Source organism: Mustela erminea, chromosome 18 (assembly GCF_009829155.1).
Source record: "Mustela erminea isolate mMusErm1 chromosome 18, mMusErm1.Pri, whole genome shotgun sequence".
In the NCBI taxonomy this organism is placed as follows: Eukaryota; Metazoa; Chordata; class Mammalia; order Carnivora; family Mustelidae; genus Mustela; species Mustela erminea.
The window spans coordinates 5,489,329-5,516,531 of NC_045631.1; the positions used below are offsets into that span (position 1 = coordinate 5,489,329).

Here is a 27,203-nt window from a genome sequence, read left to right on the forward strand (position 1 = left end):
GGCCACATCATTGTCTCTTGTCACTCCCCACTGCACTTAGACTAAAATCTGAATTCCCTGTGGGACCTAACAATTCCTGTCTGCTGCCCCGACACCTCAGTCCCTGCACTCCAGCCCCACTAGCCTCCTTTCTGTTCCTTGATCCCCTTAAATTAGAACCTTCTATACATGGGGGGGGGTTCCCTCATCCAGGAATGTCTTTCACATGCTCACTGTTCCATAGTCACCTTCTCATCCTTTCATTCTGTCCTCAGACCTGAGGAGACCTTCCACAACCTCTCTTACTAAAATCCCACCTCACTCTGCCTCCTCACACACACACAGCAATAACCAAGATGGTTCCCAGTGTTTACCTTCTTCCTAACATCTCCCACATTCTGCAAAGACCTTGCTTGCTTGTTTGTTGGCTATATTACCCTTTGGAATGGAAGTTCTTTCCCATCAAGGAGCTTTGTCTGTCTTGTCCATTGCTGTGTCACCAGCACCTAGCAGACCTTGAAATTAGTATGTCGAATGAATGATTGGTGGTTGAGTATTGAAGACCCAGACTGTGGGAATAGACAGGATCAAAAAAGAGGTGTACTCAGGAGACAGGCGGAGGACTCGTGCCTTAGCTCCCAAAGAAGGAGGAACAGCTACTCTGTCTTCTGCTCTGAGCTGGGGACCAGCAACTCCTCCAGGCCCCAGCTTAGGACAAAAGGCAGAGAGACATCTGTTCCGAGAGAGACACGAATTTCTCTGCAGCTGGGACAGTGTTGGCAACAGCAGGTCTTGGGGGGGTTGGCCATCTTAGGGTTGTACTTGGCCTTCACTCGGGATCAGTCCCTTCAAGGCACTCATTTGGTGTGGCTCAAAGGAAAGGTTTTCCCCCCTCACACTTCATTCAGAGTGGACCCTCTCATGTGTCTTTGTCTTAATAGTGACTCTCAGTAAGACACCAGCCCTAAGCAGGAAGGAAATCTGGCCCAGGATCCTCTTTGGCAGTGAGTTTTTCTGCCAGCCTTGGAGGAGAAGCTAATAGTTGGGGAATTTACATCACTTGCAACAGAATGATGAAGCCATTTTATATTTGAACCATTCAATTAATGTCTATCTCTTGCCCTAGACTGTATGTTACGTGGTGACATTGACCTTGATCTACTCACTGCTCTGCCATGTGGGACCCAACACCACGTGGGGCACCTGATAGGCATTCAAGAAATTCACTCCTTTAGCAAATTCAGTGAAACGATTTCTGAGACTTGAGTATGTGTCTTAGCTTCCTTATACCTGTCAGAACGTATCTGCTTCCTTTCTGCAGACATATCAGACGTTATCATTCCAAGTGATAAAAGTGCAAGACTTTCCGTTTCCCTGAGCCTTCACACCCGCCCAAGGGTCGGAGAAGATAATTGCCTTGTTTGAGTTTAGAAGCCTGTAGTACTCTAAAGCCAAACGCCTTCGAGAGAGGGAGAGGGTAAAGCTTTGACAAGGAATTATCTCTAAAACAGGAATTTATCACCCCTTCTATGGAACAATGCAAATAAGAACTAGAAAGGAACATTTCCTGCAAATAATGGTGAATACTATATAGACCTTGACCTCGTTTTGCACCTTACTTGCTTTTCTGACAAAATGGTACGTCGTGAATATTTATATGTAAAATTCTATTTTCTCATTGACTTCCATTATTAGCTCAAGAAATGTTTTGCCCAGAAAAAAAAGAAGAAAAGAAAAAGAAAATGGCCTTAGCACAGAAAATCACATTTTAAAGAGCGTTCACCCTTTGCTGGTGTGTAGCCTAAGTACATTTAATTCTCTCCTGCCGGAGGAATTAATCAAATGGACAATTGATCCATACAACCTTTGCACATTCATTAAAAGCATTCCCGCATTACAGTACATCCGACTGATTATGCCTATTTCTTTGGAATTTCCCACTGCCCGGATGGGACCTGAATATGTAAGTGAGTGCAGTAGCTTCACCACCATCGCCCAGCACTAAGCTGAAGAAGTAAATGGAAATGCTTTTTCAGGCTGAACAAAAGCAATTCACATAAGTTGTTTCTCAACCTTAGGATGACCTCCTTCCCCCACTCCCCGCCCCCATAACTCCCCTCCCGTCACCTTCACACCCAGCCGCCCCTTTCTGCCCTGTGCTGTGCTAAGTACTGTTTTAATCAAGTGCTTATCGAGTTAGAGTACCTTCTAATTTCTCAGGAACTACTTCAAGCAGGTGAGATATAATTGACCCAAGAGTCTTTGAAGGTGATTGGCCGGGGAAGGGCACAGCTAGCAAAAGTCCTGCGCTTTCCAAGTTTCTATCGCAGTTTTTATCAGAAAACTTAGTGCTCTGCAAGCCCAGATGTAAAGTCGTGCAGCGATAACCATTGTTAATATCTAGTCTGTTAACTTCTGCCTGGAGATTTTGACAAATAGCAATTGCCATCATATGCTTTATGTAAAAAAATGGTAGATTGCTTTTTTTTTTTTTTTTTTTTTTTTATTTGTTGGAGAGAGAGCACAAGCAGGCAAAGGGGCAGGCAGAGGCAGAGAGAGAAGCAGGCTCCCGCATGTGGGGCTTGATCCCAGGACCCTGAGATCACAGCCTGAGCCAAAGGCAGCGGCTTAACCGCCTGAGCCACACAGGCATCCCTGCCTTTTTTTTTTTTAAACATAACCTTGTATCGTGTGCGTATTCTCGAAACATGCTTCTGAAACACTCTAAGAGCTGATTTACCTTCTCTTCACAAGCGTCCCATCCTTTCTGTAACACACCCATAGTATGAAATGTTTGAGTCACACCTAAGCCTTTAGTATTAAAAATGAATCTTCCATGAACTTGCTTATACTTTTTTTAATGATATTTCTCATTATTTCTCGAGGAGAGATTCCAGGAGGCAGGATAATTAGATGACACATACTTTAAAATTAATCTTGAAACAAGTATCGTTACCACTCTCACTGGCCGTTTACGAGAATGTTCACCTCTCAACATCCTCACCAGCATTCAGTGTTATTTTTTTAAGTATTGTTAATTTTGTACGTCAGTATAGTATCTCACTTGGATTTGGATGTCCTTAATTACTCACAGCCTTGAGCATTTTTATGTGTTTATGACTATGAGATTTTCCTTTCCTGTGAATTATTTATAACTGTCATTGCCCTTTTTATTACTTTTATGTTTAGAAAGCCCCTGCCATTTCAAGATCAACTTAATATTCATTATATATTTTAAAGATTTTACTTATTTATTTATCAGAGAGAGAGAGAGAGAGCACACAAGCAGGCAGAGGGGCAGGCAGAGACAGAGGAAAAGCAGGCTCCACACTGAGCAAGGAGCCCAACCTGGGGCTCGATCCTAGGATCCTGACCTGAGCCGAAGGCAGAGGCCTTAACCCACTGAGCCACTCAGGCATCCCAATATTCACTATATTTTATTGTAATTTATTTTATTTCTCCACTTTTCAGTGTCTTTGGTAAACTTTTTGACCATTGAGTTAGATGAGTGTTCTTACCAAAACATTTTTGGTTATGAGTGATAGTAGCCAAGCCTAAACTAACATAAACAGAGGGAGGACCTGTTTGAGTCTAGCTTGTTCCGTGTAGAAGCTCCGGGCCCAGAAAGGAACTCTCAGCAACGGGACACTCTCCTATCATGGCTCTTGTTTCCTTCTGAGCGTTGTCTTCTTTCTTGCATTGGTTTTCTTTGGATAGTAGCAAGGGTAGTCTCCACGCCCATGACTTTGGGATTCCTGGTCCAGGAAGAAGAGGGATCCCTTCCCTGTCTTTCTCAGCACCATAGGGACCTATGGTGCTGAGAACTCCTTCAGGGCACCCTGATGTGTCCCATTTAGATCCCGTGTCAATCTCTGCATCCATTACTGGAGCCAGTGAGCTCAATCATTTTGCCCAGCCCTAGCCTTGTGCCCATGCCTGGGAAGGTGGGAGATACTTTGATTGAAGGCCATGTAGACAGAGGGCTTTTACCATATGTGTGCGATCCTGAGCAAAAAACACCCACAGAAACGATGGCAGGGAATACTTTATTTCTTTGGTTTCTAAGTAACTGATGGGCACATTTTTTAGTGAGTAATATGCCATTTCCCTCACCCATTTATGATGTTCGCTCTACAACTTCCAAAATTCTGAGTTACCAAACTGTCTCAAAATGTCTGTTCTGTCTCATCTTCTTGCCCAGCACTGTGCCATATTATTTAAAGACTGTGCCTTTGTCCTGAGTTCTATTTATATAGTTAAGGTCCCACATCATCTTTCTTATTTTATTTTGTTTTTATTTGATAGAGAGATCACAAGCAGGCAGAGAGGCAGGCAGAGAGAGAGGGGGAAGCAGGCTCCCCGCTGAGCAGAGAGCCTGATGTGGGGCTCAATCCCTGAGATCATGACCTGAGCTGAAGGCAAAGGCTTTAGCCCACTAAGCCACCCAGGCGCCCCCACATTATCTTTTATATATGTATTATATATATATAAATTTTTCTTTGCTCTTCTATTTCTTTTCAAATGAACTTGAATCATTTTTTTTCCTTAAAGATTTTATTTATTTATTTGACAGAGAAAGATATACTGAAAGAGGTAACACAAGCAGGGGCAGTGGGAGAGGGAGAAGCAGGCTTCCTGCCAAGCAGGGAGCCTGACGAGGGGCTCAATCCCAGGACCCTGGGATCATGACCTGAGCCAAAGGCAGATGCTTAACTACTGAGCCACCCAGGCACCCCTGAACTTGACTCATTTTTTCAAGTTACAGAATATAAATGGTTAGGGTTCTGGTCAGCAAGCCTTAATATCTTCCCGTTAATTTGGAAGGAAGAACCATTTTTAAAACATGTGATATTTTTATGTTGCTCCCTATCTTGCACTGTGTTTGAATATCTTGCAGTTACATCAGAAAAGCGTCTAAGTATTGTTATATGGGTTTTGAGTATTCATATTATCACTAGGTGTTCTTAAAAATGCTGTTGCTATATAAGGTAGTTTTTTCCACAATATATGTTTTTAAACAACTCGATCGAGGTTTCTTTCATGCATCAAAAAGTTTTACCCTTTCCAAGTACGCCCCTGAATGGTTTTTAGAAACTTTACCAAGTGGTGTAAGCATCACCATAAATCAATTTTACGGCATTTTTTATCCTCCTCCGTAAGATTCCTGATGCCCTTTTATGTGCCCATTCCTGTCCCCAGCCCCAGAAAACCCACTTTCTGTCTCTTGAAACTTGTCTTATTCCAGACATTTCTTAGAAATGGAGCCATACGATGTGTGGCCCCTCGTTTCCAGCTTCTTTCAATTTACGCATAGTCCCGGGGCTTCGTCCGTGATAGAGCATGTGTCTGTAATCTTTTACTTTTTATTTCTGAAAAACATCCCATTTTATAGACAGGACACATTTTGTCTATCCAGGCACCAGCTGATGGACACTGAGGTTATTTCTGGTTTGGGGCTATTAAAAATCATGCTGCCGTGAACAAGTCTTTGTGTCGGCGTAAGTTTTCATTTCTCTTGGGCACATACCCAGGAGGGGAATTGCTGGGTGGTACCACTGTTTCATGTTTAACGTTTTGGGAAGCCGCCAAGCTATTTTCCAAAGTGGCGGAATCATTTCACGCCCCCACGAGTAGCGGAGTATAAGTGTCCTCGTTTCTCTACAGCCTGGACAACTTTGTTGTTATCTCTCTTGTTTATTACAACCATTGAGTAGTATCCATTGAAGTAGTATCTCATCAGAGTTTTCACTGACATTTCCCTAATAAAGATGTTGAGCACCTTTTTATGGTCTCATTAACCAATTGGAGATCTTCCTTGGCATAATCCCATTCAAATCTTTTGCCTACTGTTTGATTGATCTCTTTGTCCTCTCCTTGAATTGGAAGAATTCTTTGAACCTTCTTGTTATATTGCACACGTGTTCGTAACTATCCTGTCCCGGTCTCCTGTTTACCTCTTCTCTTTCTCGATGGCGTCTTATGAAGTGCAGAAGTTGTTAATTTTGATGAGGTCCAGTCTGTCTGTCTTTTATGCACCATGCTTTAGGTGTTGTGGCTAAGAAATCTTTGCTCAATTTCACCATATCTTTCTTTATCCCTCTTTTCACTCGTATATAGCAGAACACTGATTTTTATAAATTCATCTTTTATTCTGCCCATCTACTGCCCTCTGTTAAAAATTTGAAGAATTTTGTTTCAGATTCTCTTGAGTTTTCTTTGTGACTTCTAGAATGTCCACTTATATTCGAGACATACAGCATAAAGCACAGTTGTACCAACTCAGGTTTCATACTAGGTATGTTGTTATTTTTTTAAGATTTATTTATTTCCTTGGGGGGGGTGGGGCAGAGGGAGAGAGAATCCTCAAGCAGACTTCCCATTGAGTGCAGAACCCCGGGCAGGGCTCAGTCTCATGACCCAGGAGGTCATGACTTGAGCTGCATCAAGAGTTGGATGCTTACCCAACTGAGCCACCCCGGTGCCCCAGTGTGCTGTTGTCTTCGCTGAAGAGATCACTTATCAGCCAATGCTCTCAGTTCTTTCTGCCATGTTTTGAGAGTGACATTTACCAACTAGTGTGGGCAAAGAGAAAGATGAACACTGGGTGACAAAGGAGCTCAGAACCAAATGACATAAGAAACAGGTCATAGAATCGGGGGCATCTAGGTTGAGGACAGCATTTGAAATTTAAATATTCAAGTGTTATCGGAGGGACAGATTTGTTTTAGGCTGATGCTGAGGATAGTCTTCTGTCGGTGGTGTTTCTCATTTTGAGCCTGACACCTCTTAAAAGCCATGGATCGGTTTTTCTGTGGACTGCCCTCTAACCCTCTCTCCCCCTACCCTGTTCTATATATGCACAAGCCCTCAAAGATTAATTTACATTTATCCTTCCTAAAGTTCACGTTGTTGGGTCAACCCCATCTTTTTCAACTGTTGAGATTATTTAGAATATCAGACTATCTTGTATATAATCAGTTATGTCTTCATTCAAGTTGTCAATAGCAATAACAAACAGCAGGGACCTGAGTCCTGCTGATGTCACCAGAGGCCCCCCGACCAGGGAGGGATCGTTGGCATCCACGTTCATTCCACAGTTATGATTACTGAGCCCTGTGGTAGGGAGAATTCCAAGAACGTGATCTTCAGTGACCTTTTTCCTTGTATGAGCTCCTCCCCCTTTGAGTACAGGTGAAAACCGTAAATATCATGGTATCATTCCCATGATAACGTTTTGTTTTATGGCAAGAGGGAAATTATTCAAGGTAACCATATGAACCTTGAAAGCAGAGCTTTCTCCTGGCGGAGGACAGAAGGGGAGATCGGAGAGATTTGAAACCTAAGAAAACTTTGACATGCCCTTGTTGATTTTAAAGGCGGAGGGAGCCATATGCAAAGATGGGAGCATGGCCTCCAGGAGCCAAACCATCCAATGCCCAACAGCAACCAACAAAGACCTCAGTCCTACAAATGGTAGGAACTTAATTCTGCCAAGAACTTAAGTGAGTTAGGAGGCAGATGCTTCCCCAGAGTGTTCAGATAAGAGTCCAGCCAACTGATAACCTTGATTTTGGTCTTATGAGACCCTCCATAGAGGAGCCACTTAGACTTCTGACCTCAAAGAGGGAGACAATAAAGGGGTATTATTTTAAGCCACTTTGTTTATGGTGATTTCTTACACAGCAGTAGAAAGTGAATACAAACCAACTATGATTTCACCAGCTCTAAGATTAGTCAGACCACATTTCTGGGATAGCAACAGGCTATTTATAGCTGAAATCACGAAGCCTTGGCTTTGATATTTTCTCTAAGCTGCCAATTGAATAACTGTATCAAAAAAGAAAAGCTACATTGTGTGTATTTGTTACCTTAAAAAATAATACCTTAAACTTGGATTGGCCTTCTCTTTTCAAGGCCCCTTCCTATCACTTGTATCATCTTACCCTCACAAAAGCCTGCTGGGGGAGATAAGAATAAGACCTATAGAAGTCATTTGTCCAAAGAGAACAAGATTGACATCGCTTGATATTAGGAAAGCCTTTCAAACAATTACACAGGCCCACTGTGGAAGGGGCTGCCTTCTGGAATCCTGCCCCGCTGTGGGGAAGAGGCTCTGTGGTCCGCTGGGAAGGATTTGATGGGAGAGAGCTTGGTGAAGAGGCCAGACCCCTGAGGTCTGCCCCAGCAGGAAAGGGTCTGCGTGTCCAGGAACAACCAGACAAAATTAATGTGCAGGCATGTTGGGCCCAGTCGGTCAGGTGAAAGCGCCTCCTACAGGAGTCCCTGCCATTCCTACAGTCACTATTGGTTCAAAGCAGCAAAGGTACTGAACTTGGTGCAAAGCCAAACCCACGTGATGGATTCCAGAGACATCTTTTGAAAGGCACCAAGGGTTGTGATCCTGGTCAAGTTGCTCACTTTGTAGTAGAGGTGACTCTGACCTCTGTCTGACTCGAGTCCTTGCCTTAGACCATGGTAGTGTGACCCACCATCCTCTAGGGGAAAACAGACACAGACTGAAGCAGATGGCTTGACAGAGACGGACAAGCCAACAAGACCCCAGATGGAGTGTGAGAGCAGGGGCTGGTGTCCCTAAGGCCTGGGACAGCCTGCTGGCCAGGGGCCCAAGATAATGGCAATCCTCATGCAGAAGAGGGAAATATTGTTCCTTTGTGTTTTTCTTATGGCTCAAGCTCAAGGCCCACGGCCTGTGCCTGAGTTATTTACAGCACCTTAGCCCGGTTCCGCTTCCTGAAACTTAGGCTTCCCATCTACAAAATAAAAGAGTTGGATTAGCTGATCTCAGAAATCCCTTCTAGCTCTAGAGTTCTGCTATCATGGGAACAAAGATGTTCTTTGTGTTTTGCGTTGTTTTGGTTTTTGTACTTCCCCCTCCCACCCCCAAGTGCTTCTTCTAGAGATAATCAGAAGCCCATAGAAGCTCAAAATGAGATGGACACCCAGTTCCAAGGATTTCTTTCCAGATTCCAGGCAAATTCTATTTCTGTGAAACCTTGGGCTTCTAGATTCCCAGATTCCTTGAGAGCCTTGCCCTGCAGAGAGAAGAGGTCTGGGATTGCTCTCCAGCCAGCAAAGGAGGACAGAGAGTGGGTGGGGGAGAGTGGGGAGGGGAGCAGACAGGAGGCTGGGATTCTGCCAGTCTTCTTGTCTTTCCTCCTGGGAGATACAGGGCTGTAGCAGGCCCTGGATAGTTCTGGCAGAAGCCAGAGGCTGGGAAGCGTGCAAGGCACTGGGGCCAGTCTGGAGGCAGAACCCAGCCCACGAGGGCAGCTGTGGTAAACGCTGCATGCAGGCCTCCATGATGATCTATTACTTGGGGAAACTGCTTTCCTGGGTTTCACATACAAAAGGTGAAATACATTACAGGGGTTTTATGCTCAGTTGAAGAATTCAGGGACTCTCTTCAAGTCTTTTCAAACCCAGTTTGCTTCTAGTGGAGACACAATCCCCATCTGGCATGAAGGGCGTTAGCCTGTGGTTTCAGGTGAACTTTAGACATCAGATTTGGAAACAGAATTCATTTTGGAAGTCCCCTTGGACAGCACCTCCTGGTCCAGCCTGCAGGTTAATTAAACCCAGAGCCTGGGTATTAATTTGCTAGGTTTTGAAAAGTTAGGCCAATGGCACATTTTTAGTGGCTTTCTCAAGGTATAATGTATGAGCTCTACAGTTCTTCCATCACAAGTGTGCAATTCAGGGATGCCTGGCTGGCTCTGCTGGTGAAGCATGTGACTCTTAATCTTGGGATTATAAATTCGAGTCCCACATTGGGTGTAGAGATTACTTAAAATCCTAAAACAAATGTATGATTCAATGACTTTTAGTAATTTGTAGAGTTGTACAACCATTACCACCATCCAGTTTCAAACTTGGCTATCACCGTTTTCCTGTCAATCCCAAGTCCTCTTCCCAAGCAGCCACTGATCTGCTGTCTGTCTCTGTGTTTTCCAGACATTGCATCAATGAAATGATACCCTACAAGATATTATGCACCTTTGACCTAGCATAATGCTTCTAAAGCTTCCCCCTCGTGTAACATATATCTATATGTACTTCATTCCTTTACATTGTTAAATAGTATTCTACTGGACAGATACATCACATAATTGTTTACCCATTGGCCATTGACGGACATTTGGGATGTTTCCGGTTCTTGGCATTACGAATATTGCTGGGACGCCTGGGTGGCTCAGTGGGTTAAGCCGCTGCCTTTGGCTCAGGTCATGATCCCAGGGTCCTGGGATCGAGTCCCGCATGGGCTCCTTAATTGGCAGGGAGCCTGCTTCTCTCTCTGCCTCTGCCTGCTGTATGCGTGCTCTCTCTCTCTCTCTCCTTCTGCCTGACAAATAAATAAATGAAATATTAAAAAAAAAAAAAGAATATTGCTGCTAGGAACATTTCTGTGTAAGTCTTTATCTGAACATAAACGCTCATTTCCCTTCAGTAAAGTCCTGGAAGGGGAATTAGTGAATCATACAATAAGCTTTACATTTTTGTTTCATTTTGGTTTGGTTTGGTTTGGTTTCTTTCTTTTAAAGATTCATTTATTTATTAAAGGGAGAGATCAAGCAGGGTATGAGCAGATGGGGAGAATCCCAAGCAGACTTCCTGTTGACTGTGGAACGTGACTTGGAGCTCAGCCCCATGACCATAGATCATGACCTGAGCAGAAACCAAGAGTCAGATGCCCAACCGACTGAGCCATCTTGTTGTCCCAGTAAGCTTTCCTTTTTAAGAAACTGCCGAGCGGTCTTCCGAAGTAGCTGTACCATTTTCCATCCCCACAAATGTGTATGAGTTTCCTAGTTTTTTCACATCCTTGCCAACACTCGACCATAGTCATCCTTGAGGGTGCATCATGGTATCTCACTGTGGATTTGACTCACATTTCCCTAATGACTAGTGGTTTTGAGCATCTTTTTATGTGCTTATTACTCAAAGGCACATTTCCAACTAAGTGGAAAGGCAAGTCCTTCTTAAAAGTACCAGAAACAAGGGGGACCTGGGTGGCACAGTCAGCTGAGCATCTGACTCTTGTTTTTGGCTCAGGTCCTAATCTCACGGTTGTGGGACTGAGCCCTGAGTCAGGCCCCACGCTCAGCGAGGAGTCTGCTTGAGTTTCTCCTGCCCCTCCCCTTCCCCCCTCTAAAATAAGTAAATAAACCTAAAAAATAAGAAGGACTAGAAAGAAGCTTAAAGCTGATTTTATTTTGTTATTAGGAAAGATAGTCACAGGAGGGTTAAACAGATACAATGACTGACACCATCATTCATGAACTTGTTTCATCAATAATTACTGAGGGCCTAATGTGCCCAGAGCTCTACTAGACTCTGGAGATGAAACAATGAATGAGACATGGCCCCACCTTCATGTCCTTATGAAGATCTAGATGAACAGTGCATGTGGCTTATATTGTTGGTAGCTGGAGTGCCATAGAGTGGAAGAGGAGCTCATCCGAGGGGCGTCTGCTCACTTTCCCACCCCTGAGAGGTCCAGGAATACTCCTAAGTGGGGGAAACCATGTCAAATATGAGACCCAAGGGGTGAGTAGCCACCAGCTGGGCTATTGAAGGCCGTGTTGAAGAAGAACATGACTCAGGTGGACCAGAAGGGCTGGGGCTAGATGGGGGAAAAAAAGAGGAACAGGCACAGTCCTAGTGTGTCTGGCTCTCCTTGTTTACTTGAACTGCTGTAACAAAACACCACAGTCTGGGTAGCTTATAAAGAGCAGAGATGGATTTCTCACTGTTCTGGAAGCTGGTGAGTCTAAGATCAAGGCACCAGCATGGTCATGTTTTTGTATGGGCCCCTTTTCTGGCTCAAAGCTGCCATCTTCTCGCCATGTACTCGCATGGTGGAGGGGACAGAGGGTCCCTCAGGAGCCTCTTTTATCAGGGCACTCATCCCGTTCATGAGGCTCCACCTTCATGAGCTAATCACATCCCAAGGGCCCCACCTCCCCACATCATAGTCTTTGGGGGTTAGGATTTCCACGAATGAACTGGGGGGCTGGGGCACGCAGACATTCAGAACGTAGCATGGACATGTGAGAGTAGCTCTCCATGAAGACACTTAGGGCACTGGGGTGGAGGGATGGAGAGGTGGTCAGTGAGCAGTTGCAAGATCAGAAGGCCTGGCAGTGAGCCTGTGATGCCCTTGAAGGATCAGGTGACCCTTCAGAGACTTCTCCCCACAGCGCTGAGGGGAACAGGTGGGAGTGGGGGGCTCTGGCTTTCCTTTACAGAAGCTGTCAGGTCTCCCAGGGCCTAGAACCTGAGGTCTATCTCCCCAGGACCCAGCAGGACCAGAGCCATTGGTCAGGCCACCTAGGGCCCTGGCAATGACCTCCGCCTTCCTGTGTTCCCCAGATGCTACATCACCCTCACCCAGTCTCTGCACCTGACCATGAGTGGAGCCCCAGCAGGACCCGCAGGCACAGGCAAGACAGAGACCACCAAGGACCTGGGCCGAGCACTGGGCATCATGGTGTATGTGTTCAACTGCTCAGAGCAGATGGATTACAAGGTATGCCTCAACTCAGGGGTGGGGTGGTGAGGGGGGCAGGACTAAGAACTGGGTGGCAGCCCAGTTTAGGTCCAGGTTTATTCATGCCACCCTGGCCCAGCTCAGAGGTCCAGGCACAGAGGTCTCTGCTGGCTTCATCCCAGGAGACCTGAGGATCTCTGATCCCTGGAGATTGGTTACCTCCCTGTAAGCCAGTGAGCTTCATTTTGAGGTCTCTTGTCACCTGTACAATGACGAGGCTGAGCATCTATCCAAAGGCCTACATTCACTGTTTGACCTAGAACTACAGAAGGGCTCACAAGTGGCTCCCATGAAGTCTTTACATGGAAGTTGAATTTGTGCTTCTCTGGAAAAGTGGGCATTTCCGCAGTATTTCTACAAGGGAAAAATACTTTTTTTTAAAAAATACTTTATTTATTTATTTGACAGAGAGAGAGATCACAGGCAGAGAGGCAGTCAGAGAGAGAAGGGGAAGCAGGCTCCCTGCTGAGCAGAGAGCCCGATGTGGGGGCTCAATTCCAGGACCCTGAGATCATGACCTGAGCCAAAGGCAGAGGCTTAACTCACTGAGCCACCCAGGCGCCCCGGGAAAAATACTTTTACAAGGGCAAATGTGACTTCTGAAGGAGACTAGATTAACTTCCACTCCAACAAGTGATACCCACGAAGGTCAAGGGCAAGACCAATGTTCTTCATTCAGGTGCTCCTCATTTTTACTTTTTGAAATGTATTCCAGGTTCTGTGTCCTAGAGAAAAGCAAGAGGAACAAGAGGTCCATAGGTCACTTCTTAGCTAGCAATATTCTGCTAGAGGTCATATAGATTTTTTTTTTAAGATTTTTATTTATTTTTTTGACAGACAGAGACCACAAGTAGGCAGAGAAGCAGGCAGAGAGAGAGGGAGGAAGCAGGCTCCCCACTAAGCAGAGAGCCCAATGTGGGGCTCAATCCCAGGACCCTGGGATCACGATCTGAGCTGAAGGCAGAAGCCCAACCCACTGAGCCACCCAGGTGCCCCAGTTCTTTTTTTTTTTTTTTTTTTTAAGTGTAATAAGATTGTCTCACTTTCTCCTTATTTTTATTTTGTTTTATTGTATTATTTTGGTAAACTATCTTAAGTCCCTTTAGAAACAGGACGACATGTAAATAAATTTAGAGTGAGAGGAAAAATAAAGGCTTAGCATTAGTAGATTAAATATTTATGTGTAAATCATCATAGATGGGGTACAAAATAAATTTAATTTAAGAATACTTTTAGAGACTGTGAGCTAACATACAGAAGTCTAAATGAGATTCATCAGCTGTAAGTTTAGTAATTCTCTTGTATGGAAAATTTTGCTGTGCAAAGAGTTGCAGAGACCTAAGCCGCCGTGTTTGCTCACAGCAAGCAAACAAAGTGAGGATTCAGATGCCAAACAGCTGTCCTGCCCATATTCTACACAATTTACATTTTATCATAGTTGCTTTTAATGATTAACACATTAAAGTGCTATTTCTCTAAAAAAAAAAAAAAATAGGAGGGGGGCACCTGGGTGTTTTAGTCAGTTAAGCATCTGACTCTTGATTTCGGTTCAGCTTGCGATCTCAGGGTCGTGGGACCAAGCCACGAGTTGGGCTCCATGGTGGGTGTGGAGCCTGCTTAAGATTCTTTCTCTCCCTCCCCCTCTACCCCACCATGTGAGCATGTGCACACACGTGAATGCTCTCTCTCTCAAAAAAATTTTTTAAGTAATATTTCTCTTTAAGTCAGGCTAAAAGAAGGAAGTGGGTTTTTTCCTATGAACTCAACCTTTAAGAATTAAGTTTCTAGATTCTTCTATAGTTGATCAAAGGCAGACTTGCTGAATAAGTGTATTCTCCCAGAGGGCATTCCAGAGGACACGGTCATTTAGATGTAGAAGACCTGGTGTATCAATTGAAGGAGATCAGCAGGGTTTCTTCAAATTGATGCCTGGAAAGCAAACAGAAATAAATGAGTTGGCCCCATGGTGAGGGAGTCACCAAGGCTATCTTCTCCAATTCTTTCAAAACTTACAGCTGAGTCCTCATACCCCACCAATGCCTCTGAGGGTACAGGATGAGAAGAGGGGTCTATCCATAGTTTGTCTGGACTGTGCAAAGCTTTGGTTGAGTCTACTAAAGACACAGATCAGAGCAAGAACTATAGGGATAACTGTAGGGAAACACGCCAAAATAATGGCGGTCTCTTCCTAGGCATCAAATATCCTATGTAACCAACATCCTCACTGAGCCGTTTGCAAACCTCCTCTTCCCTTTGGTGTCCAGCTGATTAGAGTTATTTTCATCACAAAAATGCTCTCCAGCAAGGAAGTTAATTTACAGAGTATCATCATTGCTCAGCATGTGTGTGCATCATGAAAGGATGGATAAATGGGTGGGTGGGTGGGTGGATAGATACATGATACAGAGGAATACACGTAGGTAGATGGAGAAATGAGAGAGAGAGAGATGACAGGATGATAGATGATGGACAGATACAGAGACAACGTATAACCTGGTCTATCTGGATAGACAATAGAGATACATGAAATAATTAGGGGAGATACCAAATAGCATGTAGAATGTGTGTTCTACAGACTCTAATCCCTGGAATACTTCAGAGATGGGAAGACCACAGATGGTCACGAACATCCTGGAGGGTGTGAAACCCAAGGCTGTGTAAGGTTTGGGTGAGTGCCAAACAGGCCGTGTACAATTTTAACACCACCTAACCCATTAGAACATCAGCTTCAAAGACATAACCAAGTTCCCTGTGCATCACGGTCCTTCCCCTGCTCCTTGCTCTGCCTTCTCCCCTGAACTGTCCTCACAGGGCTTAGCTGGGACAAGGAGAGAATGGAGTGAGGGTCAGGAAGAGCTGTTTCACACCTCACCAGGCATCATTCTGACGGGTCATTCACGACACTCACAACAACCTGTTTCCATATCCCCAGAGAACAAGTTAGCAATAAATATGGAGCAGTAGCCAAGTGCATGAGAGCAGACTGGAGGATAGATTATAGGAGATAAGGGTTCCACAAGGAGAGAGGGACAAAAAGCCATGAAGAGAACATGCCCCAGAAGTGGTGGCCATTAGGAAGACCCTGTGGGCTTCAGGACTCAGGTGGGAGCATGACAAAAATAGATGGCATCTGAGGAAGACTCCTTGGGTAGCCAGATGAATGGGAGCAGAAAGGGACTGAAAGGCAGAAATTTTTGCTGAGAACATTGCAGTTACTCAAACCAGGAATGGTGAGTCACCAGACCCTGGGGTAATATAAATGGAAAAGAAAAAATGAGAGACTTTAACGAACAGAATGATACCTGGTGGACATGGGGAAGGGGGGTGTTAAGATGGGGGAGGGTAAAGAGGAGAGATGGACTGTGGTCAGGGACACTAACATTGCCTTCTGCCTCTATAGGTATCAGGTAACAGGGTAGACACAGAACAGTGTGAAGACTTGGGGAAAAAGCAAACTCATGGCTCCCCTCTGTTGCATCTGGTTGGAAAACCCTTAAACCTAGTTGCTTCCTCTGAAAACCATTGCAATTTTAGTGCTAAAATGTTCTTTATGTCATGCCAGCAGTACTGTCCCCATTGACCTTAACTCAGAGATGCTGTTGCTGAAGCAGCAAATGGTTTTGAACCTGAAAGTACCTGCGATTTTTTTTTTTTTGTTGGACCTTTCTGTGGCATCAACACTATAAAACACGCATCCCTTTCTGAGAAACCTACTCTCTTGGTCTCTGAAACATTATATTCCACAATAACTCTCTGATCCTGCCATCTGGGTCTCCTTCTCTGATCCTCTTTTATAATTTCATATTTTATCTCGGTCCCGATGACTTCAGAATCTACCTTCCAGGCTCGGCCAAGAACTAGTCTTCCCAATTAGAAGGAAGGGCATTTGAATGCCCTCATGTTTGGTTAACAGCCTTTCTCAGACATTTCCTGCTGACCCCCATCTTCCTCCCCGCCAGTATCCCCAAGCCATGCATGCTAAGGTTCTCATTTTTCCCTGTTCCCCAGTGTGGAAATTTTAGACACACCGATTTTTCACGTCCTTCCTTCCATAGTTGTAATCACTCACCAATGTTGATTCATCCTTCAGCAGGTCTTTCAAAGCTCCAAGATCTTTGGCCTTATTCCAGAAACAGTGTCTTGTGCTAGGTGACACCACAGTCAGGCTCATAGTACCTTCCTATTGTTGGGGTGGCATCAAAAAGTTTGGTGATGTGGGGTCCCTGGCTGTACTCAGGCCCACAGGGTAAAGTGTGGGGATGACCAGTATCCACCTATGGAAACTTTACCCTTTTTTTGTCTTCTATATCAGATTTCCACTTGATGGAATCTTTAACAAGTTTTCAGAACCACTGTTCATCTGCAAAGACATGGGCTTTTGATTCCCAAACTGCCGCATAAGTAATGGTGGCATTTGATGTGCTGCCAAAGACAGCAATGGACATAATATATATTACTATATATGCATATCAAGTGTTATATATATACCCACACACATACTCATGAATACAATAAGAATAACATCCACCTATAAGACGCAGTGTCTGGGATTTACGTCCCCTCCTCCATAGAGGGACTATCAATGGCTACTCAGTCTGAAATAACCGTATCATTGTAGGACTCTCATGAGACTTGTCATTATCTGACCTTCTCTTCTTTTTGTGTCATTGTCTGTTTTCTCCCCTAGAATGTATACCCCATAAGGATTATGGCTTTGTCTCCCTGCTCACAGGTGATTCCTCATGACCTAGGACAGTCCCTGATTCATAGTACATGCTTAGGAAGTGTTCGTTGCATGAATAGAGGAATCCGTTAATTCAGGGAGCTTAAAGAAATGTGGGGCTTATCCTTCCACCATTATCACAGGCTAGCTTATGGGATGTTAGATTGATTCTCCTAAAATGTTGCTTTAATCTTGCTTTCCTCTGCCCCAAACCTCCACGGACCTGCACAGTCCCTTCTGATAATTCAAGGATTTCATAACCATGACCTCTTTTTGCAATTCAACTTTCTAGCCCAAACAACAGCTTTATTTTTCCCTAGACATAATATGATTTTGCTCATACTTTGCCCATAATATTTACTGCTCCTGGAAAGCCCTTACCCACTCTTTCCTAACCTCTTCCATTCTGCCTGCCCAGACACTTATCATCCAGCATTCCCACTGCGTGTTCTGAAGACAACATACAGTTCTGTGAGATACCAGCACCCCAGATCTTCTGACTTCCCTTCCTGCATTCTGTCCACTACACAAATGTTCACCAGCGTGCATCCTGAGAAAACCAGGAGTCCCATGAGGAAAACAGAAAATCCTGGCTTTAAAACATTGACCAAATTTCATGGTGCAGGACTTTCCAGTCCTTCCCTTAAAATCCTAATATATGTTGTAAATTAGCAAAGGAGGGTTCTAGAATGCGGTGTTTCCTAAACTCAGTTGAGTCAAACATTTTCTCTTCAAGCGGCATCTCCGGGATTTGACATCCCATGAAATCAACTTTGGGAAATGTCCTAATACTGTCTGAAATTCAACTCTCTGGCAACACTGATCACTAGCAAGTCCTTTAATTCACTCTCCTCTCTGAACACCATTAACAGCTGCGTCATTTACTATGCCCATTGGAACCACTGGTCCTGTGGCAATTTACCTGTTTTGTCTGTACGCCTTCTATCCACAGCCTAACTAGAAGCACTTAGAGGGACTGAGCCCTTCTGCATCTAGAGCATGAGCTGTGCACAGCGCTGATGGTCAGCAAACCCACATCACAGAAGCAAATGAGGCTTTTCCACTTGCCCAGTGCTTTAGCGACATCACCTTGCCAATGGCCTTGAGAGTGTCCCCCTGTAACCTCCCCCTTTGTATGACTCCATGGTTTACTGCTTCACACCGAATGCCCAGATGGTTTTTATTTTTAGGGCAGATATGCCATCTTCCCTTTGAAATTCTTTTCTTGCTCTCATTTGAAAATATTTACCTGTCGTTCACTTTCTACAGATCTTATCACTTTCCCTGTCTATCTCCAGCTTCCTAGCCCTCTGGGAGGCCTGAGAGTTGGGGCTCGGATCTAAAGATACAGACATAAACTTTTTTTATCAGCAGATGCCAAAGGCTGAGTAGAAGGCTTTTTTTTTTTTTTTTTGGGTCTGTATGGTGCAAAAAATAATAATAATAACAATATTTTATTCATTTCCTGGGATTTTGAAAGCTACAGAATCAACAGTAATGGAAGTGCCTGATGACATTTTAAAAGGATTTTAGTCCAGGTGTCTTAAAAATGTTCTGTTTGATCCCATGACTTACGTGGGCACCCATAGCCACCAAGAATGTAAGTGCCCTTGAAATTATAATAGGAGTTTTTCAAACCAGTGATCTTGAGAGAACTGAAAGGATCTTTCACAAACAGGATGGGGACTGACTTAGATGCACGACGATGAGCCCAGCACTGAGACTAATTTAATCTTTTTACGTTTTGTTGCAGTCTTGTGGCAATATCTACAAAGGCCTGGCTCAGACTGGTGCCTGGGGCTGTTTCGATGAGTTTAACCGAATCTCGGTGGAGGTCCTGTCAGTGGTGGCTGTGCAGGTACGGGGGCCAGAAGTCAGTGGGAGCCCCGTGGTCTTCTTGCCTCATGCTGTGGAAGCCTACGTCCTCTTGCTGTCAAGCTCTGCTCATCCACTTCTGTGTGCCCCTCCCAACTTGGACTCTGTGCCCCCTCACCCTCTAAAATCAGCCCTGGAGCAAGGATATGGGCATCCTGTGCGTCCCTACTGAGGTGGATCGATTTACTGGCCATGGGAATCCATTTCCTCCTCTGTGACAGGTTCCACCTGCTTCCTGGGGGGCGAGGAGAGGATCGGACTGGATGGGAGGGCCCGGCTCTTGGAAAGGCCATGGACTTTGGAAGCGTCTTCCTTGTTGTAGTGGAGTCTGGGAAAGCCGCTCTACCTCCCTCAGTACAGTTCCCCTCATTGTGTTTAAAGCGAGGCTCCCAGGGTGCCCGTTGCTGAAGGAAGGAAGTCATGTTTGGGTCACATCTGTGTGGCCACTTGTCTTTCAACTCATCCAGAAATCGTCTCCTCCGTGAAACACATGTAGCACAGTGAGTGCTATGCTCAGAACTGGGGTGGGGGGAGTTGAATAGGACTTGACCCCTAACTTCACAAATCAACTTTAACTCTTGAGATGGGCATGAGCGCTCTTCAGTGCTCTATGAGTGATTTGATTCTGGACTCACGGGATGGGGCAAGACTGCTAAATAATAATACACCATCTTGAAAACAGGCCTTAAAAGAGGTGGAGATGGTATGGATTAGGGTAAGGGTCTTTACAGACAGAAGAAGCAAGCAGAAAGAGGAAGGGGAAGGGAAAAGAGAGACAGCCTCTGCTGAAACTCTTTTCTGTGCCAACTACTTCTTACGTATCATCACTTGTGTCCTAGATAGATGCTGGGGGGAGAATCCGAAGACCAGCTGAAAAGTAATTTGTCCAAGCACACATTGTCAGCAAGTGGCAAGGTTAGGACTTGAACCCAGCACCCCCGCCCACACTGTCAGGGTGCAGGTCTAGACACAGATATCTAGTATATAAGGAGTAAAATGCTAGAAAAGAACATGAGGCTAAAGGGGTGGGTTCAAGGCAAACAGCAGACGGGTTCTGATGCCGTGATGTGTATTGTGCCTTCCTCAGTGGGCAGCAGGGAGCCTCTAGAAGCTTCTGCAGGGAAAATTGCTCCCTGCTCGGCAATGGTCTTAAGGAGGGGCTGAGCAGCAGGAAAGTCAGTGGCCATAGTGAAGTCAGTGGCCTCTTGTGGTGGCCCCAGTTGGAGCTGCATCCTCAGTGGGAGACCCCCAGCCTTCCCCCAAAGCCTCTCCATTGCCCCAGCGAAGCATAGCCTTTGCCAGCATCTGTTCTCTCCCCCTTCTAGGAAACTTGGTGCCTCGGGGGAGCTTGTGGTCTCAGGCCCCCCCAGGCTACCAGCTCCACAGGCGGTATAAGGGTCTACGCAGTGAAGTAAGCCTGTGGGGATGGCCCTTGGGACACCGGCATGACTGGCCTCCCAGTTTGTGCCTGGGCTCCATACAGCCCAACCACATAATTTCCCTCCTGTCTTTTGCCTTGATTTCCAGAGCAATATGTACAGAGGACAGAACAAGAAAAACAGAGCTGGGCAGGACTCTTTGGTCCCCCTAAGCCTCAGTTTGATTCCTTCAGCGCCAGTGAGTGGAATGGGCGGGGCAGGGGCATGGACAAGGCAAAAGCTTAGCTTGACAGACACGCTTCTGGGGGCAAGGGCACCGCAGACCACCCTGTGTCTGCAGCAGATGGTGGTCCACAGTGGGGAAGCTGACAGAAGCAGCACCCTCCCGCTCCTGCTGGCCTGTGCATCCTGACAGGACACCCCTCCCCACCCCAGCATGCTGTCCCCATGCCACAGGCTGTCACCGTCCATGTGGGCTGGAACCGCAGCGGAGCTCACACCATCCACTGATTCCATGGCTCACCTTCATCTCCAGATGGATCTGGGAGCCATAAGCAGTTGGGTGAGGGGGCTCTGCAGGGGTCCCTGCACTTCGCAACCCGCCCCCCCGCCCCGCACAAGGTCGTCATCTCGTCATTCCATCTCTTGCATTGGCCAGCCTGTTGGTGCTGCCATGCAGGGACTCTTGCCCTGTCTCTTGATGAGACTTTCGCAAGTTGCAAAACCATGGAGCTCTTCTCTCATTCCCGGTGGTGATGTATGGTTTTCCCTGCCTTTGGATTGTTGGACTCCGTAGGAGTTGGGGGCAGCAGGAAGTCAAAAAGCTGGCTGGAACACTCTCTTGGACTGAGAACCCTCAACTAGCTTGGGCCACAGGTGCTGGCTGGGTGCGTTTCACATCGGTGGCTCGAAATCAGGTGTGAGAGGAGTCCTCTCACAATGGAAACTGGCAAATCCTACAATCGAGCATTTCGTTCTCCTGGTGAGCTGGGTCTTCAGCATTTACCAGCACACTTCTGCCTTGTCAGAATATGTCAGTGCTGCCAGATTTTTTAAATTCTAAAGAGAAGCTGAAATTCCAGATTTTTATTTAAAAAAAAAATCTCCAGGTTTCTGGAAGTTGGCAACTCAATCAATTAAAAAAGAAAGAAAGAAAAGAAAAACACGCCTGAGCTGGCCAAAAACATGGCACTGGCTGCGTTTACCTCTGTGTGGTCACTTCAGAACTTAGAAGGACCAGGATTAAGACCCCTTTCAGCTCTGCGTGAATTTGGGAATAGAAGATGTAAAGTAACATGAATAAAATAGAGCTTTCTCTGAGTACTAATTCTGGGCCTAGGATGGTTCTGAGAGTCGAGAGAGAAGCTTAAGCTCTTTGTGGCCATGAGTGTCGGGATTGATAACCATAATTATACCATGTACCTGGGGTTTTTCTCCTTCCTCCACTGTAGACACCTGGCAGCTCATGGATCACCCATCTTTTTTACTCCCTTGCCCACCATCCTCTGTTAGTTCTACCTACTGTGATGTGTACCTCTCTGTTAAGAGTTTCCACATCCTCCCTTCTGGCTGTTGGCCTTACTGCAGAGGGCCTTTCTCTTCCTCAGCAGTCATGCTGTGTTGAGATGACTGCCCTCCCTGAAATCCCTTAGCCTCAACAGTTACCCCTATGGTGTTCCAGTGCAACAGGGTTGCCAAAGGGCCATCTTGGTGTCCCTCCAAGAAGCCCTGGGGAAGAGCCAACAAGAAGCAGTGAGAGCCAGACCAGGGTCAGTGTAGAGCTCATCTTGGGTTCCAGAGATTGTGGGAGCAACCGCACATGCAATTGGGATCTTAAGCATCTTCTTATAGGGTGGAATAAACCAGGCAAGGAGGTTGGCAAGTGCTTATGTGTGCAGTTCATATCTGAAACCACACAACAATGTTCAGCTCTGTTTCTGCCACCTACCAGCTGGGTGACTTTAGGCAAGTCTATGTCTCAAATCTCACATCTGTAAAGAGAGTTAATAATAGTACCTACTAGATGCAGTTATAATAATTATTAAAAGAGTTAATGTGTGCAAAGCACTTAAAGCTCTACAGATAGTAGGCATGTGACAAGTATTAATCTCTGTGATACTACCAACAACGGTAATGGTGTTGATGATGGGGATGACCATGATGATGGTGGTGGTGATGATGGTGGTCATAATGATGGTGGTGATAATGGTGATGACCATGATGATGATAGTGGTGGTGGTGATGATGATGATGATGACCATGATGATGGTGGTGGTGATGGTGATGCATGATGATGGTGGTAATGATGGTGATAACTATGAGGATGATGGCAGTGGTGGTGGTGGTGGTGATATTGGTGGTGGCTATACTGGTAGTGATGATATTGGTGATGATGGTCATGGTGATGATGATGATCACGGTGATGAAGGTTGTCATGATGATGATGGTAGTGTGAAAATAGTGGTAATAAGATGATAGTGATGGTGTTGGCCATGATGATGATGGTGACTATAATGATGGTGGTCATGATGATGGTCATGATGATGGTGATGGTGTGGAAATAGCAGTAATGGTGGTGGTGGTGGTGGTGGTGACAGTGGTACTGATGACGGTGATGACTATGATGATGATGGAAGTGGTGATAACTATAATTATTATGTGAGCACTGCAGGCCACAGGCTAAAGGGCAATAAAAGGGCATGAGACGTGGGGCAGGGAAGGAGGGTCCACATCCAGGTCTCACCAGCCTCCTCAACACTCTTCACTCCTTCTCAGCTGACCCAACTTCAGACTGTCTTCCCAAACATAGTGCCCTAAGTGATGAGGCAATACTCACCAGCCACTTTCCCTAACATAATAGATAAACACTGTGAATTCACCTTATTTTGAAACTGCCCAACAGAATGTCCTTGTAGGTTCTCTGAAGTTCCTTTTTGCTTCTGGAATTAAGTAAGTTCAACCCAGAATTCTGGATGCTTTCATATTCCAGTCTCGGCACACACCTGTAGGAGAGACATTCTCAAGAAAGTGGTCTGACAACAGCCTGGGCAGAATCTGAGCCCATCCCGTTTAAAATCCTATACCCGTCCAAGGAGAAAATTGCACTTAATTATTCCTGCAGCAATCCAGGCTGGCATGTTGGTTCAGAAGCCACACCAGCTGTGATCGCTCTCCCCCATTCCCCCCACCCGCCTTCTCTGTCTCCTCCTCTGGCTCCTTGCCTGTCTGTGCTGCTCTTTCCCGTAACTTCTCCAAAAGTGTGTGTGCTCCAGCGTTCTTGGAGGTGGGTATTTTCATGTCTCTGTCAGATTGGTCAAGCAGAACTGCATATGTGATTGGGACAAAGTGTGGCATTTGTGAGAGCAATTACTCTGCTATTTTAAAAATGTATAAAATACACTTACCCTTTTTTTCCCCCCAGAACTTTGCCAGTACCATCTCAATCAGCTTGCTAGGCCTTGGGTCCGGAGATGCGTGTCCGCAGGACACACTCCACCGCCCCCCTTCCCCAGCCCCCTGTCCCTCTCCATGCTCCCTGACCAGACATTTCTGCCATGTCCCTTCCTTTCCCATGGCACAGGTATACTGGGGCCAAGGAAGGAAGTGGCAAGAAACAACAGATCAGTTAACAAGGCCTTGGGAGGCCACCACAGCAGTGTTCCAAGGACTGATCCAGGACTCAGGGCACCGAACACATGCTAGGGTCTCAGAACCAAGGGAGCTTCCCACGTACCACTCTTTATAGAGGAGCTGAAGGTCTAAGGTGAAAACACAAAATTACTTTTCTTTTTTCTAAAGTACAAAGCGTGAGTGTGTTGCACTTCCTGCAGACTGCAATCTGCTTTTGCAGAGAGAAGGATGAAGTGAGCAAGGCAGGATTTTAGTACCACATGGCATCTGGGGGCAAGGTCTGGACCCTGAAATGGGCCACTTCCCTAGAATGGAAAGGGCAAGGTAGAGGGGGTTGGAGGAAAAAACTGGGAGGATTCAGGCAACTCTGAGCTAGTCGATGACCTCCTTGACACCTGTCACCTGCAGAAAAGATGGTTTGACCATTAGCCTTCATGAGTGTATCTGACAAAAGTCTCCAGCCTAGGTGGGAGGATGTCAGGGTAGAACCCTCCATGATCCCCACCAGCTTTTAGCCTTGGAAGGGAAAGACCTCATTCTTAAGAGATCCCATCAGCACCCCTAGGGTCAGACATGTACACGAGGCTTGTGCAGGATCCTGGACCAATCATCTGCAATCGGGCCTGGCCTGCGATACAGAGAGGTCAAAACTCTTGATCCCCCCAGCCCGAGCCCGGTGGATCTTGATAGGCTCACTTTCTCGTCCAGCCTTCACAGCCTTTAATCATCCCTCTCTCCTGGAGCTCGCTTTCTGCCTTCTGCTTTACATGCGTCTGACCTCAAGACCCACCAGCTTGAGCCGGGTTGGCCCAGGTTAGCGGGCTACAGAGACATGTCCTGTCCATGGCAGGTGGGGCAGAGGGAGTGGAAGGGGCAGGTGTGCCAAGGGGGAGGGGCCAGCTTGCAGGTCTGATGGGGACACCGTGGGCAGTGGGGAGGAGCAGAAATCCAAGAATTAACCAGACCACGGTAGCTCTTGAATTGAGGCTATATCCAAATCATCTGGAGAGCTTACCCATCAACTGGACCCCACCCCAGAATTTCTGACTGGGTCAGCCAGGGGTGGAGCTAAGAATTTGCGCAGGAATTTGGTAGGCCCCAGGATGCCGAATGGTGGAGGAGCCCCTTGTACCTTCTTGCCTTCAATTTCCTCACTGGTGAAATGATTTTGTGGACCACGGTTTCCCCAACTTTGGCATGTTCAATGTCTTGAGCCTAATAATTCCAGAAATTCCGCCCCCTCCAACTTGGGACAACAAAAATGTCTCCAGCCATGGCCAGATGTCCCTTAGGGAGGGCAGGTGCAAAATCACCCCTAGCTGAGAACACTGGTTTCTACGTAGCTGTGTGTGTGTGTGTGTGTGTGTGTGTGTGTATTCTTTAGTGAGTGAATGTGCCTTTTCTTAGCTCGTGGGAACACAGGTCTCTAAATTATGATTATTTTCAGAGCGAAACAAAATTCCCCCAAAAGGTACATGTCTGATGCGGAGCTGTGCGTGGCTGGCACACTGTCCTTCTGGTAAAAGGCAGTTTGGGGAAGGGCCCGAGCCCTGGGACCAGATTGCCCAGTTGGTAACTCGGGTTGCCCCACGTACCAACTGTTAGACAGCTGGCAAGTTTCTTTTTCTTTTTTTCTTGCAACTTTTTATTTTTGATTGACTTTAGACTTACACTATGAGTCATAGGAATAGCTTCGCTTTCCCTTGTGCCCCTCCCCTCGCCTCCCTAAACTCGGCGTCTTGCATAACTGGACACAGCTTTTTAAATGCCTCCGGCTTGGTTTCCCTACCTTTAAAATGAGGATCTGCCCATCTCGCCCAGCTATTGAGGGAACCCAACAGGACAACTCACGTCAAACACATACACTCGAGCTTTGCATCGGCTCCATACTCTCGCTCACGAGCGCCCCCTCTAGAGTTTCACGTGAAAGGACATGCCGCGGTGCTGTGATGCGCTGTAGATTCTGCCTGAGAGTGAGGTTCTGGGGCTCAGGTGTTGCAGGAGGGGAGGCAGAGTCACCGTGAGTGGCTGAAAGGGTCCTGGGCTCTAGCCTTCGCCCAAGGGTATCAGGGCAATCAGTAAATGGCGACTAAACTCGCTTTCCCACCCTATAAGATGGTGCGTATTCTGCGTATTTGATAGCTGGGAGTCCTGGGGCCAGGGAGGGAGCCCATTCTTAACCACCCACATAAGCTGTGAGGTGATGGGGAGGCGGGGGGTGCTGTGCAGGGCTGTGCCATGAGCCCCACATGCGCAGGGCGCTGGAGACCACCTGTCCCACAACGGCATTGCCATTCTGTGTGCAGAAGAGAGGTTTCAGTCTCAAACTAATTGCCGTGAGCTCAAGTGCGTTTGGTCTCGAGAGCTTTACTTTGGGGAAAGGAGTGGAATCTTAACTGTAGACCCGTCCCACGTTCTGGTGAGTTCCACCCAGCCAGGCACTGGAGAGAGGCTTGCTCTGTGGTAGGTGGTCCAGCTGCTTCCTGTCTTTCTCTTCCACTTTGGCTCCTGCTGTCCGTCTGTCATCCTTCTGTCTGTCCATCTCTCCTTTCCATAAGTGTTCCGGCTCTGGCTCTGTCCTTCCCTGTTTCTGTCTGTCCCCTCTCTCCCAGACACACACCTACAGCCCAGTCTTCCCCAAACGCCTGGCTCTTCTAAACACCCTGACCCTGACCAGCGTGACTAGAGCTCACTCAAAACCGTGCACTGCCCACCCTCTCCCCGCTCCGCCTGCTGTCAGTTTTTGCTTTCAGGAACCCCGAGAAGCTGGAGATACTCGGAGACATTCCGGGGCCGGGCCGAACAAGCGTGTCCCTCTTGTCTTCCCTTCTTCTGTCATGGATCATTTTTGCACATGCTTTTCCAAAGCGCCATGTGTGAAAAACAGTGGTTCTGTTTCTTCCCACTGCTGTAAGAGTGGTCTAGAATGTAGAGCTGACCAGGTCAAGCTTCAGCTTACATCCCCACATCGGAGAACAAGTCTGATCTCTTCAGAAAGGCCCTCCTAGCCCTCAGGGATGTGGGTCTGGCCTTACTTTGCCATCTCCGG

At 46.3% G+C, this 27,203-nt stretch overlaps 1 protein-coding gene across 5 annotated transcripts in view; it reads left to right on the top strand.

Moving 5' to 3' along the window:
- Positions 1–27,203, top strand: part of DNAH9 (dynein axonemal heavy chain 9) — a 318,732-nt gene that overhangs the window by 100,766 nt on the left and 190,763 nt on the right. For all 5 annotated transcript variants that reach the window (XM_032322974.1, XM_032322973.1, XM_032322975.1 and 2 more), the window contains 2 exons: positions 12,370–12,526; positions 19,024–19,128. In XM_032322974.1, coding sequence (XP_032178865.1) covers positions 12,370–12,526; positions 19,024–19,128 — 262 coding nt within the window. The remainder of the gene's footprint in view (positions 1–12,369; positions 12,527–19,023; positions 19,129–27,203) is intronic.